The sequence below is a fragment of the Peromyscus eremicus genome, chromosome 9 (genome assembly GCF_949786415.1).
Source record: "Peromyscus eremicus chromosome 9, PerEre_H2_v1, whole genome shotgun sequence".
Lineage (NCBI taxonomy): Eukaryota > Metazoa > Chordata > Mammalia > Rodentia > Cricetidae > Peromyscus > Peromyscus eremicus.
Window position 1 is genome coordinate 64676902 of NC_081425.1, and position 14790 is coordinate 64691691.

A 14790-nucleotide genomic window follows, 5' to 3' on the forward strand; every position below is an offset into this window, starting at 1 on the left:
GCCTCGGGGAAGCACATAGATTAATAGAAATGGGTTAATTTAAGTTGTCAGAGCTAGTTAGTAATAAGCCTGAGCTATTGGCCCAGCATTTATAATTAATAATAAGTCTCTGAATGGTTATTTGAGAGTTGGCGGTCTTGACAAAAAACTCTGCCTACAAACCAGCTTATTTATCAGCTACTCCTGGCTGGTCTCCCATATGCTACAAGAGAATCCATAGAAACTGCTATAAAAAGTAGCACAGGAGAATGAGTTCCAGCTACTTCAGAAGAACAAAGCATCAGTCTATGTCGGTTCCAACAGGATCTCACTTGAGACTGGAGCATACAAATCCAAAGAAAGCATGCTTCTGAAGATTCAAAGCAGCCCAAATGTTACCCCACAAGGTAAAGGTGTTACTATACAAGTAATATCTTTGTTAGAATTGTTAAAGTACAAAAAGAGGAAAACCTTTGGTAATAAAGTCTAAGTCACAAGATAAACCACACGAGCAGACATACCTGGATAGTCCCTGTCATTGGTCTTCCCATTGATGATATCAGGGATGTCTTAGACTAATAAGCAGAAAAGCAAGTTAAACCAATTCCTAAAACAGCTGCCTGTAACTTTACAAATCAAACTGTAGGCATTTCTCTTAATTTTTCTTCACTCTATCTACCCATAACAAACAAATTTTTTCATTTGTCACTTAATAGTGTGGGATCAATTTGCAAACCTATTAAACAGGGGTCAGTACACACCACCGTCTGCACTGTAAGTATGGTTTGCTGGACTACAGCAACCCGCCCATTTACACCCCGCCTGTGGCTGCTTTTGTCCACTGCATGGATACTTGTAACAAAGACCATTTGATCTGCAAAACTGAAAATCTCTGTCCCTTCACCTCCTCTTACTGTGAAGCAAGACCAAATGTAAATCCATCCTCAGGCTTCCTGTAGGAGGCTGCTCTCCTTACTCATGTAAAGGAGTGCTGTAAAGGCTAACGCTCTGGGCCGCTGGGCTGTGAAGCCATTTTGCTGGCCCTAGAGTACATGATCATAAAGATTAAAAAAAGCTACTCCACTTTAGTCTTTTATTTTTCTACCATTCTTTCTTATTTTATGTAAGCCAAAAATACTTATGTAAGTTAAGTAAAAGGATTATTACTCCTAGGGAATTTAGAGACTATTTTCCCAAAAGGGTAGGTAAGATAAAACCCAGACATACATCCCTGAAATGTTTTCTTCAATTTCATATTTTCACTGGTTAAGTTCTTATAAACACTATTGTGCTTATGTAACATCTAACTTCATGTAGAACTCATGAATGGAATGCACACAAGAGTTGGTTATATTATGTAGGAAACAGAAATCAATCGGCAAACAAGAAGGTCTACAAATAGAAAAGGATAATAAAATATAGTTGTGCATAAATCAAACTTACTAAAATGTTCAAAGCTATTACTCAAATTAGACTTTTTAATACCTATAACTATATATCTGGGTCATGACTTGACAAAGCCTAAATTATTTAGAACTGCCTTATATGAACTTACACATATTTTAAGAAACATCTTAATATTTTCCACTTAATAGAACTTACCCCAGCCGGGTGGTGGTAACGGACACCTTTAATCCCAGTATGCGGGAGGCAGAGGCAGGAGGATCTCTGTGAGTTGGAGGCCAGCCTGGGCTACAGAGTGAGTTCCAGGAAAGGCGCAAAGCTACACAGAGAGACCCTGTCTTGAAAAAACCAACACACACCCCGCCCCCCCCACACACAGAGTGCCCCCCCCCACAAAAAAAAGAACTTACCCCGTATCCAGTGGCTATGGGTCTGCTGACTGCTGTGCTTGGTATTTTAGCAGTTACCTTGGGAAGGAAAAGGAGCATAGTTAGCAGTATTCAGATCAGGCTACAAAGCAGAAAATGCAGAGAGACTCAATGGTGAAGAAATGTTGTATTTGGTGGTCCTGCCCAGGGAAGAGCACACCAATTGGTTGTCTGATGCCAAATTGTTATACATGCAAATAACATTATACAGACTGAGCAAGTTATATTTAGGAGAGTGTGTGTGTGTGTGTGTGTGTGTGTGTGTGTGTGTGTACATGCATGCAATAACAATGAAAAAAAGAGCCCATGAATTTGAAGGAGAGTGAGGAGGGGTAAATGGAAAGGTTTGGAGGGAAGGGAAGAGAGAAATGTTGTGATTATATTATAATCTTAAAAAAGGGGAAATGTCATATTTAGAATGATTGCTTAAATACTAGGGAGTTCAGTTATTGAAAGTGCTGAGAAGCCTTGGTTTGAAATTGATTTTAAAGAAAAGGGACTTGGGAATGATCTGAGACCCTAATAAGCCCAGTTTTTATGCTTGCATCCACCATTCATTCAATACATGCTGCATCCTTGGTGCTACAGCCACAGACCCCACCAAAAGACATAGCTTTGGAGGCTACGGGATTTGAATCCCAGTTCTCCCTCAACTATATTTAATATCTTTGAGTCCAAACTTCTTCAACTTTTAAGTAAAAAGGATTCTGAGTGCAAAGGATACAAAGAACACATCATACAATTGGAGCTAGACTCAAAAGGGACCATGTGAAAGTGACCTCAACATGCTAGCTGCTGGGAATAACTGAGTATCATTCAAAAAGGAATTCTTCTTGCTATACTGGACTGTTTTACCACTACTAAAAAGGCTGACACAAAAATGTTTGTTAAAAAACAAGTTTGGAATGGGCAGTGGTGGCACACACCTCTAATCCCAGCACTCAGGAGGCAGAGGCAGGTGAACCTCTGAATTCGAGGCCAGCTTGATCTACAGAGAGTTTCAGGACAGCCAGGGCTACACAGAGAAACCCAGTCTTGAAAACCAAACCAAACCAAAACAAAAATCAAGTCTGGGTTGGTCAAATGGCCCATTGTATAAAAGCACTTGTCAGGCAAACCAGCAGACTTGGTTTGGTGTAAGGAGAAAACCAACTCCAAAAAGTTGTCCTCTGACCAAATGATACACACACACACTGTACCCACACACACTCAGATATCACACACACACACACACACACACACACACACACACACACACACACTCTAAAAATCTGTTTGAATGCACTGTAGAACTACTAAAGTAAGACATAAAGTCTTAAGATAGGAAGAAAAGGAGTCTTCACTGGGGCAGGTTTTTGTTTTTCTTTTTTTATCCATTTATTTCTATTTTATGTGCACCGGTGTTTTGCCTACATGCTTGTCTGTGTGAGGGTGTCAGATCACTTAGAATTAGAGTTACAGACAGTTGTGAACTGCCATGGGAGTGTTAAGAATTGAACCTGGATCATCTGGAAGAGCAGTCATCTATCCAGCCCCCAGGAAAGTTTTCTGTCCTCAAGGCATCTTTCCATTCCACAGGCAAGGCTGAGAAGCTGAGCACAGCCCTGCATTCAAACTGAGGTAATATGTGCTGGAAGAGATGCTCTGCCAGGGAGACAGCCCTGGCAATCACTCAGGCTTTAGTGGGTCATCTCAAAAGGCTATACACTGAGGCCAGAAGGCAAGCAGAGAGACAAACAAATGGAGAGCTATCCAGAAGGCACACATACAGTGGAAACACCAGACAAGCACTGCCACGCTTAGTGAGTGCCAGGAGTCAGATCACAAGGCCAGCAGTTTTAGCAGAAAACTGAGAACAGTGAAAAAGGAATGAGCCAACGTGGTGCTGCACACCCGTGATCCTGCGAATACAGGAGCAAGTTCAAAGCCGGGCTGGCCTACATGGTGAGACTCTGTCTCCAAAACAAAACCAAAAAACAGGAATAGATGGCAATTACAGTTCTGAAAACAATGTAAAATTCTGCTATTGTTAGGAACTGGGAAAACTTTTATGTGAGCATTCATAAATTAAAATAGACCAAGAAAGAATGCCTTTTCAACATTCAAAAGTAGGAAGTTGATTTTTTATCTTACACCACTCACATAAAATTAATTCAAAATATATTAAAGACCAAAAACTACAAATTTCCTGAGAGAAAGTAGTAGCAGAAAGGCTCACAGCCTTAGCCTTGGCAATGATTTCTAGGACACGACACCAAAAGAATAAGCAGTGAGACAGACAAACAGGACTGCATCGATCCAAAAACTTTTGTGTACCAGAGACTATAATCAAGAACATGAAAGTAGCCCACAGAATGGGAGGAAAGCCTTTGCAAACCACAGCTCTGAAAGAGGACAACAAAGATTATAAAGATGGACTAGAGAACATGTACTAAGTAAAATGAAGGGCTGGCTGGACCCACCACACAAATACTTCAGGATTCCACCCTGTGAGAGGTCTCGTAGTCAAAGGTGGAGAAACGGAAATCTGGGTGGTAGCTACTGGAGTGTTGGGGAAGGAAAAGCTGGGGGAGGGGCTGGTATTTAATGGGCAAGAGTTTTCAATCTGCAAGAGGAGGTCACTCTGAAGCTCTGCCCCACAAAAATGTACTTAGCACTACTGGGTTGGACACCTAAACATGACTATGATGGCAAATTTTATCAATGATTCCTACAGTTTCATTTTCAATTTGCTTACTGGAGGTCTTCTGCCATGACTGGTTCTCACCGCTTGCTGAAAACCTGTGTCATTCTCCAACTCCTAAAATAAAAAGGCAAAATTAACATTCAGAATAAATGTGACAAACTTTAAACTCTTCTGGTTCATATTCAAGACCTTCTATAATTCATCTTACCCCAAAGACAGACTCCTGTCTTCAAGTTCTACACCTCTGATCCCCCAAATATCAAGGCTCCTTCTACCCCCTGGAATCTTGAGAAACATCTTTTTGCAAAGAGCTTGGCCAAAGTAGAAGAATAATTAATTATGCTGGTGGGTGCCGTTGACTGCACATGTCCCAGGAAAGTCCTCAGTGTTTATGACTGAGAACTGTGTACTTATTCACCGTTTAAAATAACCAAAACCCCTAGAAGAGGGCTAACTGTCAAATACTCAGACACGTCCTTTCCTCCTCCTTCCTCCTCCTTCTTCCATGGTGGCTGGAGGAATGAGAGTCAAATGTTTCTCCGTCCCTCTCTCCTCTTCCCCTTTTCTCTTCACCCTCCTCTTCCCCTCCTTCCTCGGCCTTCCCCTCTCCCGTCCCTTCCTCTTATATTCCAGGATCACACTACAGTCTCTACCTAAGGAAACTGCAGGATTGAAAGGGCCATATTCTCTACAAGCAAGAAGGCAAATAATTTCTCTTGTTCCTTTTCTGTTTGTCCATGTGACAAGTGGAAACCTGCAGTGCAGGTGGGAACCAACGTTTATTAAAAGTTTATTTCCATTGAAATAAACTTTTCTGACTCTTGACTTGATCTTAATTTCCCCAAAGAAGTCTGAGGAAAGGCCTGCTAGTCAAGGCAGGGTATACATGTTCCTGAGTTATGTGGAATCCTGTCTTACCAAGTGTCCGTCTTCTGAACGGCTCTCACTTCCTGCTTCTGGACTAACTTCAGATACACTGAACACAACCTCACACCTGCCTTTGATGTACTTCAGGCTGCTTCCTAAAAAGCACACTTGGTGCTGTAGTTTGGATATGGCTTCTGCCTCCAGGGATTAAGGATAGAGGCCCAGCCCTCAGTGTGGTGGTGAAGACAGTGTGGATCTTCACGAGGTTGGGCCAAGCAGTGAGATTATTGCAGCTGCTGAGCTCAGACATGACTAATACCGTTCCTGAGCGAATGGGGTGTTGTAAGGTAAGATGCCCCTCTCCACTATGGCTGTCTGTCTCACCTGCGATCTGTCTTTCCTGTAGACACTTCATCACGATGCCACTTACCATACTAATGGTAATATAGACAAGTAATATTTATATTACTAAGAATGGTAATTAAATGTGATACTGACGAGGATGAATTAATACAACTGTCCAATCTTAGATGTTCAGCCTCAAAACTGTGGCTTAAGTGTTTTGCTTTTCTACATGGTTCCCAGACTCAGGTATTTTGTTATAAAACACTAAAAATAAATATAGCCAATGCCTGTAAAATAGTCACTATCAATTAACTAGAAAAAAAAACCTCTATATGGATAATCAAAACTGAATATCTACATAACCAAGATGTTAGTCCAAATAACTTTAAAACATGATTTTTATCACATACAAGTTATATGTGATAATAGTATATATACATATAACATATATATACATCATATACATATATTACACACAATATATATGCTTCATACTTATAACTTCATATCAAACTTATAAAATTAAATGTATACACAACTCTTAGTCATAAAAACTGGGAACTTGCCGGGCGGTGGTGGCGCACGCCTTTAATCCCAGCACTCGGGAGGCAGAGCCAGGCGGATCTCTGTGAGTTCAAGGCCAGCCTGGGCTACCAAGTGAGTTCCAGGAAAGGCACAAAGCTACACAGAGAAACCCTGTCTCGGGGAAAAAAAACAAAACAAAACTGGGAACTTTTATGTGAGTCTAAAGTCAAAGGCAGCCACTACCATAACTGATACCTTTACTTTGGCAGATCTTTGACAAAAAGATGTCCCTTAAGATCTCTAAACTAGTAGTAAAAATTGGGCAACGGCCAGGCGGTGGTGGCACACACCTTTAATCCCAGGGATTAATCTCAGGAGGCAGAGCCAGGCAGATCTCTGTGAGTTCGAGGCCAGCCTGGTCTACAGAGCGAGATCCAGGACAGACACCAAAACTACACAGAGAAACCCTGTCTAGAAAAAAAAAAATGGACAACTTAACTAAACCAACAAGTTTAAAAAGATGGCCAATCAACGCTTCAATTACAAACGATAAATACCACTCTTAACTTTTTCTTTGTACCTTAATTATCAACTTGCACATGAACATCTTAAGCAAATTTCAAATGATTCAGTTGTATACTGAAATATTTCTCCTTTTTTTTTTTTTGCTTTTGGTTTTGGTTTTTTGAGAAGCCCTGGCTGTCCTGGAACTCACTCTGCAGACCAGGCTGTCCTGGAACTCACAAAGATCCACCTGCCTCTGCCTCCTGAGTGCTGAATCTGTTCTTTTATTATTTATAACTATTTTACTGTTATTTGTTAGATTTTTTTATTATTTATTTTTTCCAATTCTCTAAATTTTGCTGCTTTTCTGAAGAGTGCTCGGGTTACAGGCATGTGCTGCCACCCCCGGCTGCTGTTCTCACGTTCTGTAATGATCAGTAAGTACCACACAGATTTCCACCATCCCTACTTCCCTTCTTGCTTCCTCTCTACATGTCACATTCACAGAGAGCCACTTTACTCCAAAGTAAAAACTCCAGAAAGCCATGTGAAAAATTCTAGAGCAGAATGAGAATGTGTAAAGTCCACATGCATTAGTATTTTATTCTTATACATTTGCAAATAAATTAACGAGCACATCTTTCTTTTCTTTTCTTTGTTTTTGAGACGGAGTCTCACTATGCAGCTCTTGCTGGTTTGGAGCCCACTACATAAACCAGGCTAGACTCAATCTCACGGAGATCTGCCTGCTTCTGCCTCTCAGGTGTTGGCATTAAAGGTGTGCACCACTATGCCAGATGCTTTCATTCTTTTACCCAAACTCAGTTAAGATAACTTTTATAAAGTTTTCTGTTTTGTTTTGTTGTTACAAAATTCAGAAACTTTTATAAGAGATGTAAATAGGTGAAAATATCCAAATTTGTCTGGTGCCCTCCTCTGACCTTTGTAAGCACCAGGCATAACACGGTGCACATAGATACATGCAGGCAAAATACTCATACACATAAAACAAAAAAATTTAAATCTTTAAAGAACTTTTTAAATAAACAAAACCCAAACTGATCATAGGTATCTCCAGGTTACCCAAGCCTTTACTTATGCCGACAGCTAGTGTGGAAGAGTATAAGTACACAGCTATCCTGGTTCGGTCACATGAGCTTCCTCATGATCCTCCCCTCTGCTGTGGCCACTGTCACTGGTACAAATAGGTTCTTCATTAAGTACTTGCCTACTTTTTAATACTGCACTTGATCTGAAGCACATAAAAAGCAAAACACAATTAAACCCAAAGTCTTCATAAATCAGCTGAACTGGTTAACAAAAGAACAATGTAAAAATGTTTTTACCTCAGTATCATAGGCTGGATTGTAGTCATTAAAACCAGAATAAAGATCGTCTTCATCTGTTTCTGGTGCCAGGTGCACATTTTCCATCATTTGTACCTATTAAAAAATCAGCAACATAAAAATGTTTCTGGTATAAGAATTCATTTTTCTGATGCTAGAAACTAAACCCAGAGCCTCATGCATGCTAAGCATGCTGCAAGCCACACCCAGACCTACGAAATAATTCTTAGTTCAAACAAGAGTGACATTCATTCATATTTTCCAAATTCCCCAAACTGTCAAAACACACCTCCACTACCCTCACTTCGTGTTTGCGCCACATCTTCTATGTAAGTGGCAGGCAATGAGAGGGGTAGTTGATTACCCTGATTTTCACAGAGGTTAATATCAAGTATAGAAAAAAATGCAGTAATCAATTAAAATGTAAGGCAAAAACCATTATACCCCTGGCATTAGTGCTAATTACAAAGAGCAACAACTCATAAGGTCAGCAAGGACAGAGGGCAACCAGAATACCTAGCTATCATTAGTGAGAGCATAAAATGTTACAACTGTGCAAAAGATCTGCTGCTTCATACTATTAACCTTTTATGACCTAGAATTCTACTCTAGAGTATTTTTGTAACAGAAATGAAAACATATGTGTACCAAAATATTAATGCAAGAACATTTATAGCAATGCTATTCCTAACAGCCCCAAATGGTCAGACCAGGTTCCCCACAACAGAATGGATGAGCATAACATGGCATATTTATGCAGGGAGTACTAGTCACAACTAGAAAATGCACAGCGACAAGTAACATGGAGTAGACACTGTGCAGAAAGAGGCCTTACAGAAAATAACACACTGGGCATTGTTTTACTTCTGTAAGTTCTAGAACAGACAAAACAAATCTGGAGGAGAAAATAGTCAAGACAATGGCTGCTTCTTGGGGCTGGGTAGTGGAGAGTGAATAAAAAGGGGCATGAAAGAATTTTCTGGAATGACGATAAACATTCTCTATCTTGACAAGGATTTGGGTCACACTGGCATAAAAGGTGAAAACTCAGCAAAGGGACTGGGAGTGTAACACCATGGTAGAGCATCTGCCTAGAAAATCCAGCAAGTATGTTCTTAGTTCAGCTCTTTGCAAATTTTACATCAAAAGAAAAAATCTAAATAAATGTCCAAACATAAGCCACATGCAGTGTATTCAGGGGGAAATTTACTTTGAAAAGTATAAAAAGGAGATATTGAAAGAGAGAGAGAGAGAGAGAGAGAGAGAGAGAGAGAGAGGTGGATATATAATAAGGAAGTATAGAAAATGATGAGAGGCACCAGGTAGCAAGCAGAGTCACTGTAAAAAAGCTGCACAGTTGGAAGTCTTCCTACTAAATGCTGAGAAAGATGGAAGGTAGGCAGAAAACCATGGCAATACAAAGTAGACTTGAAGGAGAGCTGTGTGGTTACTGCGCTCGTACACTCTAACTGTACTAACTACATGAGCATCTGGAAAGGGCCCAAAATTCGGCTGAAATCAAGTCAGTATTTCAGGAAGACTGGGAGTGGTGGTGAGGAAGGTAGTCAAGAAATATAGCACTGAACTGCAATATCTAGCTAACTTGTATCTTAGGTGTGCTAGTAAATTCCAAAGAAAATTTCATATACTCGTATTGTTTGGCACACTACCAAGTTCATGTGGCTTCTTAGAACTTTTTGAATACTAAAATACTCTTTTGGGATTCATAGCCTATAAATCCCCCCACCCCATTTTGCTTTCACTTTCTGCAGACTTCTCCTGTGTGTAAGTTTCTGTTTCATTGGTTTCTCCTGGGATCTTTCTCCAGTGGAGTCTCCTCTGCTAGCCGAGGAATAGCCTGTTCTTTTCAGTGAAGATCACCTCAATGTGGCAGGGGAGCTTAGGCATGGGTTAACCCAACCATGAACTCCAAAAGTGCAGCAGTGCACCATGGGGGCTTTACTTGTAGATGTTCAATAACCAGAGAATCTATATTTACACCCTTCAGTTCAGAGGCCAGCAAAATGGCTTAGCAGATAAAGGTGCTTACTACAGAAGCATGGTGACCTGAGTTCCATCCCCCAGACCCACATCAAGGTAAATAGAGGGAACAGACTTCATAAAGCTGTCCCCTGACCACCACAGGTGGACTTGGCATGTACTCATCCTTCACCCTCATCATGCACACAAAATAATAAACAAACCAACCTTTGGTTCCGTATTATTTGCATTCTTTAACATATGAACCAAAACTTCAGCCCTCATTTTGGGCCACTGACCTTGGGCCAAGCCCACTGTTTTGCCTAGGCACACCTACCAACTCCACCACTATATCCCCAGAGTGGTGCACACTGTTTCTTTACACTGACATCTTTCAAATACTTGGTAGCTTTTGTTTGATATGCCTACCGTTGATGACCTGGCCAGTTTCACAAGTGTTTTTTGTTTTACTGTATTTTTGGGGGGCGGGTGGTGGTGGTGATGATTTTCTGTTTGTTTTGTTCTTTTTTGAGACAGAACCCTAGCTGGCCTAGAACTAATTATATACACCAGGCTGGCCTCAAACTCTCCAAGATCTGCCTGGTTCTGCCTTTCAAGTGCTATGATTAAAGACATATGTTACCACGCCCAATAGAACACTCAGATGTGAACCTCTTGGTTTGCATGGTTGTGTAGCATTTTCTGGAGCAATGTAATAGTGAACCATGTTCACTCTTTACTTCAGCTCTCTTAAAAGATCAGGACTCTCCCTTTTAGACTACCAGGAAGGGCACGGTGGCAGTCTAAGGAAGTAGATGCTGAAGGCTCACAAATTCAAGGTCAGCCTCGGCTACATAGCAAGTTAGAGGCCAGCTTAGATCTCAATAAATAAAGTATACTACTCATTGGGTTTCAGTATATTTGAAAGATGTACAACCATCACTGCTATCCATTCCAGAACATTTTCTTTGTCGCATAAAAACAAAAACCTGAGGCTCTTAGGCAATTATTTCCCATCCTTCCTTTTCCCCCAGGTCCTGAAAGCCACTAAACAACTTCCTATCCTTATAGATGAGCCAATTCCAGACATTTCATGTGCATGAAACCATACAGCATGTAGCATTTATGCCTAGCTTCTTTCATTTAGCGTGTTTTCTGGGTTCATGATGCAGTTTCATTATAGTGCATTCTTTTTCATGGCTCAATAATAAATTTACAACATTTGGCTTTTCTAGTCATTAGTAAAAGAACATTGGGTTAGCTCTACTTTGGAGCTTTTATGAATAACCCTGTTACGAATGTTTATATACAAGTTTTACATGAATATGCCTTCTTTTTTAAATGTATGTGTCTGTGTTGGGAGTTGGCCAACATGGGTGCTGGAAACTGAATTCAAGTCCTCTGGAAAAGCAACAAGTGCGTATAACAACTGAGCCATCTCTCTAGCAGAGTGTATGCTCAATTCTACTGGGCATATACTAAGGTATGGGATTGCTGGGCCATACAGGAAGCTTCTGGAACAGCTGCCCATTTTCTGAGCAGAGTAATAAAATATTACACCACCCTAATCACTGCCACTTGGGATTTAGTCATTCCCTTTCCATTGTATACACACTGTATAGGCTATCTGTCCATTAGTCACATAGCAGCTATCTCAGTTATCAGGTTAATGGTTCTGGTATTGCAGTCCTTGTTATTTTCCTTACCACTGGTCCCAAAGCACAAGATCAGAGGTGTTGGCAATTCAAACATGCCAAAGAGAAGTTGGAAAGTATTTTCTATTTAAGTACCAACTCACTTTATTAAAGAAAGTGAATATAGAACAGCAAAAAACAAAAAGAGAGAGAGAGAAACAGAACATATTATTGCTGTTATAGTGCCTAATTTTTTTTTCTGGGCTTTGATCAGAAGGACTTGGGCTTCCCACGAATGGCGCTGGGGAGTGGGTCTTCAGTACACCACATTTCCCACACTGCGCCACGCAGCGGGGATTTGGTGCCGGGATCTTTACAGTGCCTAATTTATAATTTAAATTTTATCACAGGTATATATGTATATGAAAAAACAAAAACAGCAAGGCCAGACATGGTGGCACACAACTTTGATCCCAGCATTCAGAAGGCAAAGGCAGTGGATCTCTGTGACTTCAAGGCCAGTCTGGTCTACAAAGCAAGTTCCAGGACAGCAAGGGCTACACAGACAAACCTTATCCTGACCCTTCACCCCCCAAAATTGTATGAAGGGTTCAGTGTGATATGAGGGGTCTTTGACTGTATCCCCTACAGATAAGAGGGAACACTGTGCTAAGCCAGTGGCTCTCAAACCTGAGCACGCATCAGAAGCTTAAAGGTTTGTTTGTTTCAGACAGCTGCTCCCCAGCCATCTATGCTTCTGATTCAGGAAATCTTCAGTGAAGGAGATCCTTTGATTTCTCAGAACATAAATTTATAAGAATTTCTTTGGAGGGGGTGTGTTTTTGACTCTGAGACAGGGTCTTATGTAGCCTAGGCTGGCCTTGAACTCATTACATAGCCAAAGCTAGCCTTGAACTCTGCTTCTATCTCCCAAGAGCTGGGGTGAGAGATATGAGTCATTCTGCCCAGCCAGAATGTGAATTTCTTTGTGTGGGTATGGTTGCTTCTGCATGTGTGTAGAGACATTGTATACGTGTGCATGTGGAGGTTAGAGGTCACACTGGGGTGTCATTCTGTTCAGGCACTGCCTACCTTGTTTTTGAGACAAGATCTCTCACTGGGACCTGGAACTCAGATTCAGCCAAGCTAGCTGACCAGTGAGCAGCACAAATCCCTTGACTTCACTTCTACAAAGTTGAGTACAAGCGTGTACCAGCCACTACACTCTATTTTTTTAAGTGCATTCTGGGGATCAAGGTTCTCAGGCTTTTGCAGCAAGCACTTTACCCACTGAGCCATTTCCCCAACCCTAGACTCCAAACAAGTTCCCAAGTGTGGTTCCAGGGACCACACTTTCAGAATCACATGCTGAAGAACTTCCTGCTTACAAACCTTTCTGATGCCAATTTAATTTATCCATAAGGTATTAAAACAATCAGCTTTGAAAACTAGACCTCCTTCCTTCCGGGTTACAACCAGATTTAAACACACAGGCGCGTTTGAGGCCAGCCTGGTCTACAGAAGGAGTTCCAGGACAGCCCCAGAGAAAACCTGTCTTGAAAGAAAAAGAAAGAAGAAAGGAAAGAAAGGGAAAGAAAAAAAAAGGAGAAAGAGAGAGGGAGAGAAAGAGAGAGGAAGGAAGGAAAAAGGGAGGGAGGGAGGGAAGAGAGGAAAAGAAAGAAAGAAAGAAAGAAAGAAAGAAAGAAAGAAAGAAAGAAAGAAAGAAAGAAAAGGAAAAAGTGGAATTTTAGGCTTAGAAACTCTTGGGAAAACAGTAGAGTCAGCCATCCTTATCTGTGCATCCTTGGATTCAACCAACTGTAAACTGAAAATATTTGGGAAAAATATTATATTTACTGAACATACACTTTTTTTCCTTTTCCCTGAAAAATTAAGCATAACGATTATTTATATAGTAATGAATAGTCTAAGACGACTAAATGGGAGAATGGCTTAGCTACAATGCAAATATCATACCACCTTGTATATGTGAATGAGCATCTGGGAAGTTTGGTATCCCCGGAAAGTGGGTGTCCTAGAACCATACCCTAGGGGATATGTTTTTATCTTTATGAGACTGTGCTTTATGCATTCTTCTCTGTACTTCTTCACTCCTGATTAGTAGGCAATTTCAAAGGTTGACTTGACGAAAGTATTAGAAATATCCGCTGTTACCCACGGTGAAACTCTGAAAGTTTCAGTTAGTGCCATGGCATGGCCAAGCCGTGTCACTTTGGCCCGGGTCGCCATGCGAGCTGGAGCAGGGACATCCACTCGCTGAGGGGGAGCATTAACAAAGCGTTGGCTACGGAAGCGCATTCGCCAGAGCCGGGCTTTGGGCGCCACCAGCCCGCCTGCCCTTGCGACCCCGCTGGCCGCTCACGCACCGGGCTGGTAACAGGGCAGCAGGGCGGGCAGCCACGAGGGCCCGGGTCCTTCTCCTACCTCGTGCCGAGGGGAGCGGGCTGACCACGAGTGAGCCGGAGGAAGACGCGACGCCTGAGCCTCCGCAGGCCAGAGCTGGACGCCCAGCCGTTGCCAGGCGCGAATCCAAGGAAGCCTTTCCCACAGTCCCCCGCGCCGGGGCGAGGCCGGAAGCTCGGGACCGGAAGTGCAGGGCTGCCGGGAACTGCGAACCGCAGAGTCGGCGGAGCTGTTGCGTGGTTTTACCGGGACTTACTGCTGTCCGGGAGTTGCCGCTTGAGCCAGGGATAATCACAGAAGGAACTAGCAAGGTCGTGTGAACCCCGAAGCAACAGTCCCGAGAGCAGGCGACCGGAGCGTGATGGCCGAGGGAATGAAACGTGTCCCGGAGCCATCACACAGGGCTTGGGAACCTTGGAAAGCTGTTTTCCGTGGGACATTGCGTAGAAATTGTATTCATCACACGATAAATGGTCAGATGATCCTGTCGGGATTCTTTCTAAATAAATTTAATCCGAAAAATTAAAAAGTAAAGGGAATGTAATGCTAGGTGTGATGACGCACGCCTGTGATCCCATCACTTGGGAGGTGGACTGGACGATCGCGAATACAAGGCCAGCAGGGCCACACAAGACCCTGTCTTAATAGCAAAATGTTTCTCCGGAACA

General features: G+C 41.9%; 1 protein-coding gene across 3 annotated transcripts in view; it reads right to left on the reverse strand.

The window, feature by feature from the left end:
• The window catches only part of Ift88 (intraflagellar transport 88), a 107048-nt gene extending 92778 nt beyond the window's left edge, over positions 1-14270 (reverse strand). The window contains exons 1-5 of one of the 3 annotated variants that reach the window (XM_059273570.1): positions 14144-14270; positions 8085-8180; positions 4549-4611; positions 1794-1850; positions 501-554 (exon numbers count right to left, since the gene is read on the reverse strand). In XM_059273570.1, the coding sequence (XP_059129553.1) occupies positions 501-554; positions 1794-1850; positions 4549-4611; positions 8085-8174 (264 nt within the window). In that variant the 5' untranslated portion in view covers positions 8175-8180; positions 14144-14270. Of the gene's footprint in view, positions 1-500; positions 555-1793; positions 1851-4548; positions 4612-8084; positions 8181-13678; positions 14071-14143 lie in introns of those variants that run through there. The other 2 variants (XM_059273569.1, XM_059273568.1) reach the window with 2 other exon arrangements.
• Between the last annotated feature and the right edge of the window lie 520 nt (positions 14271-14790).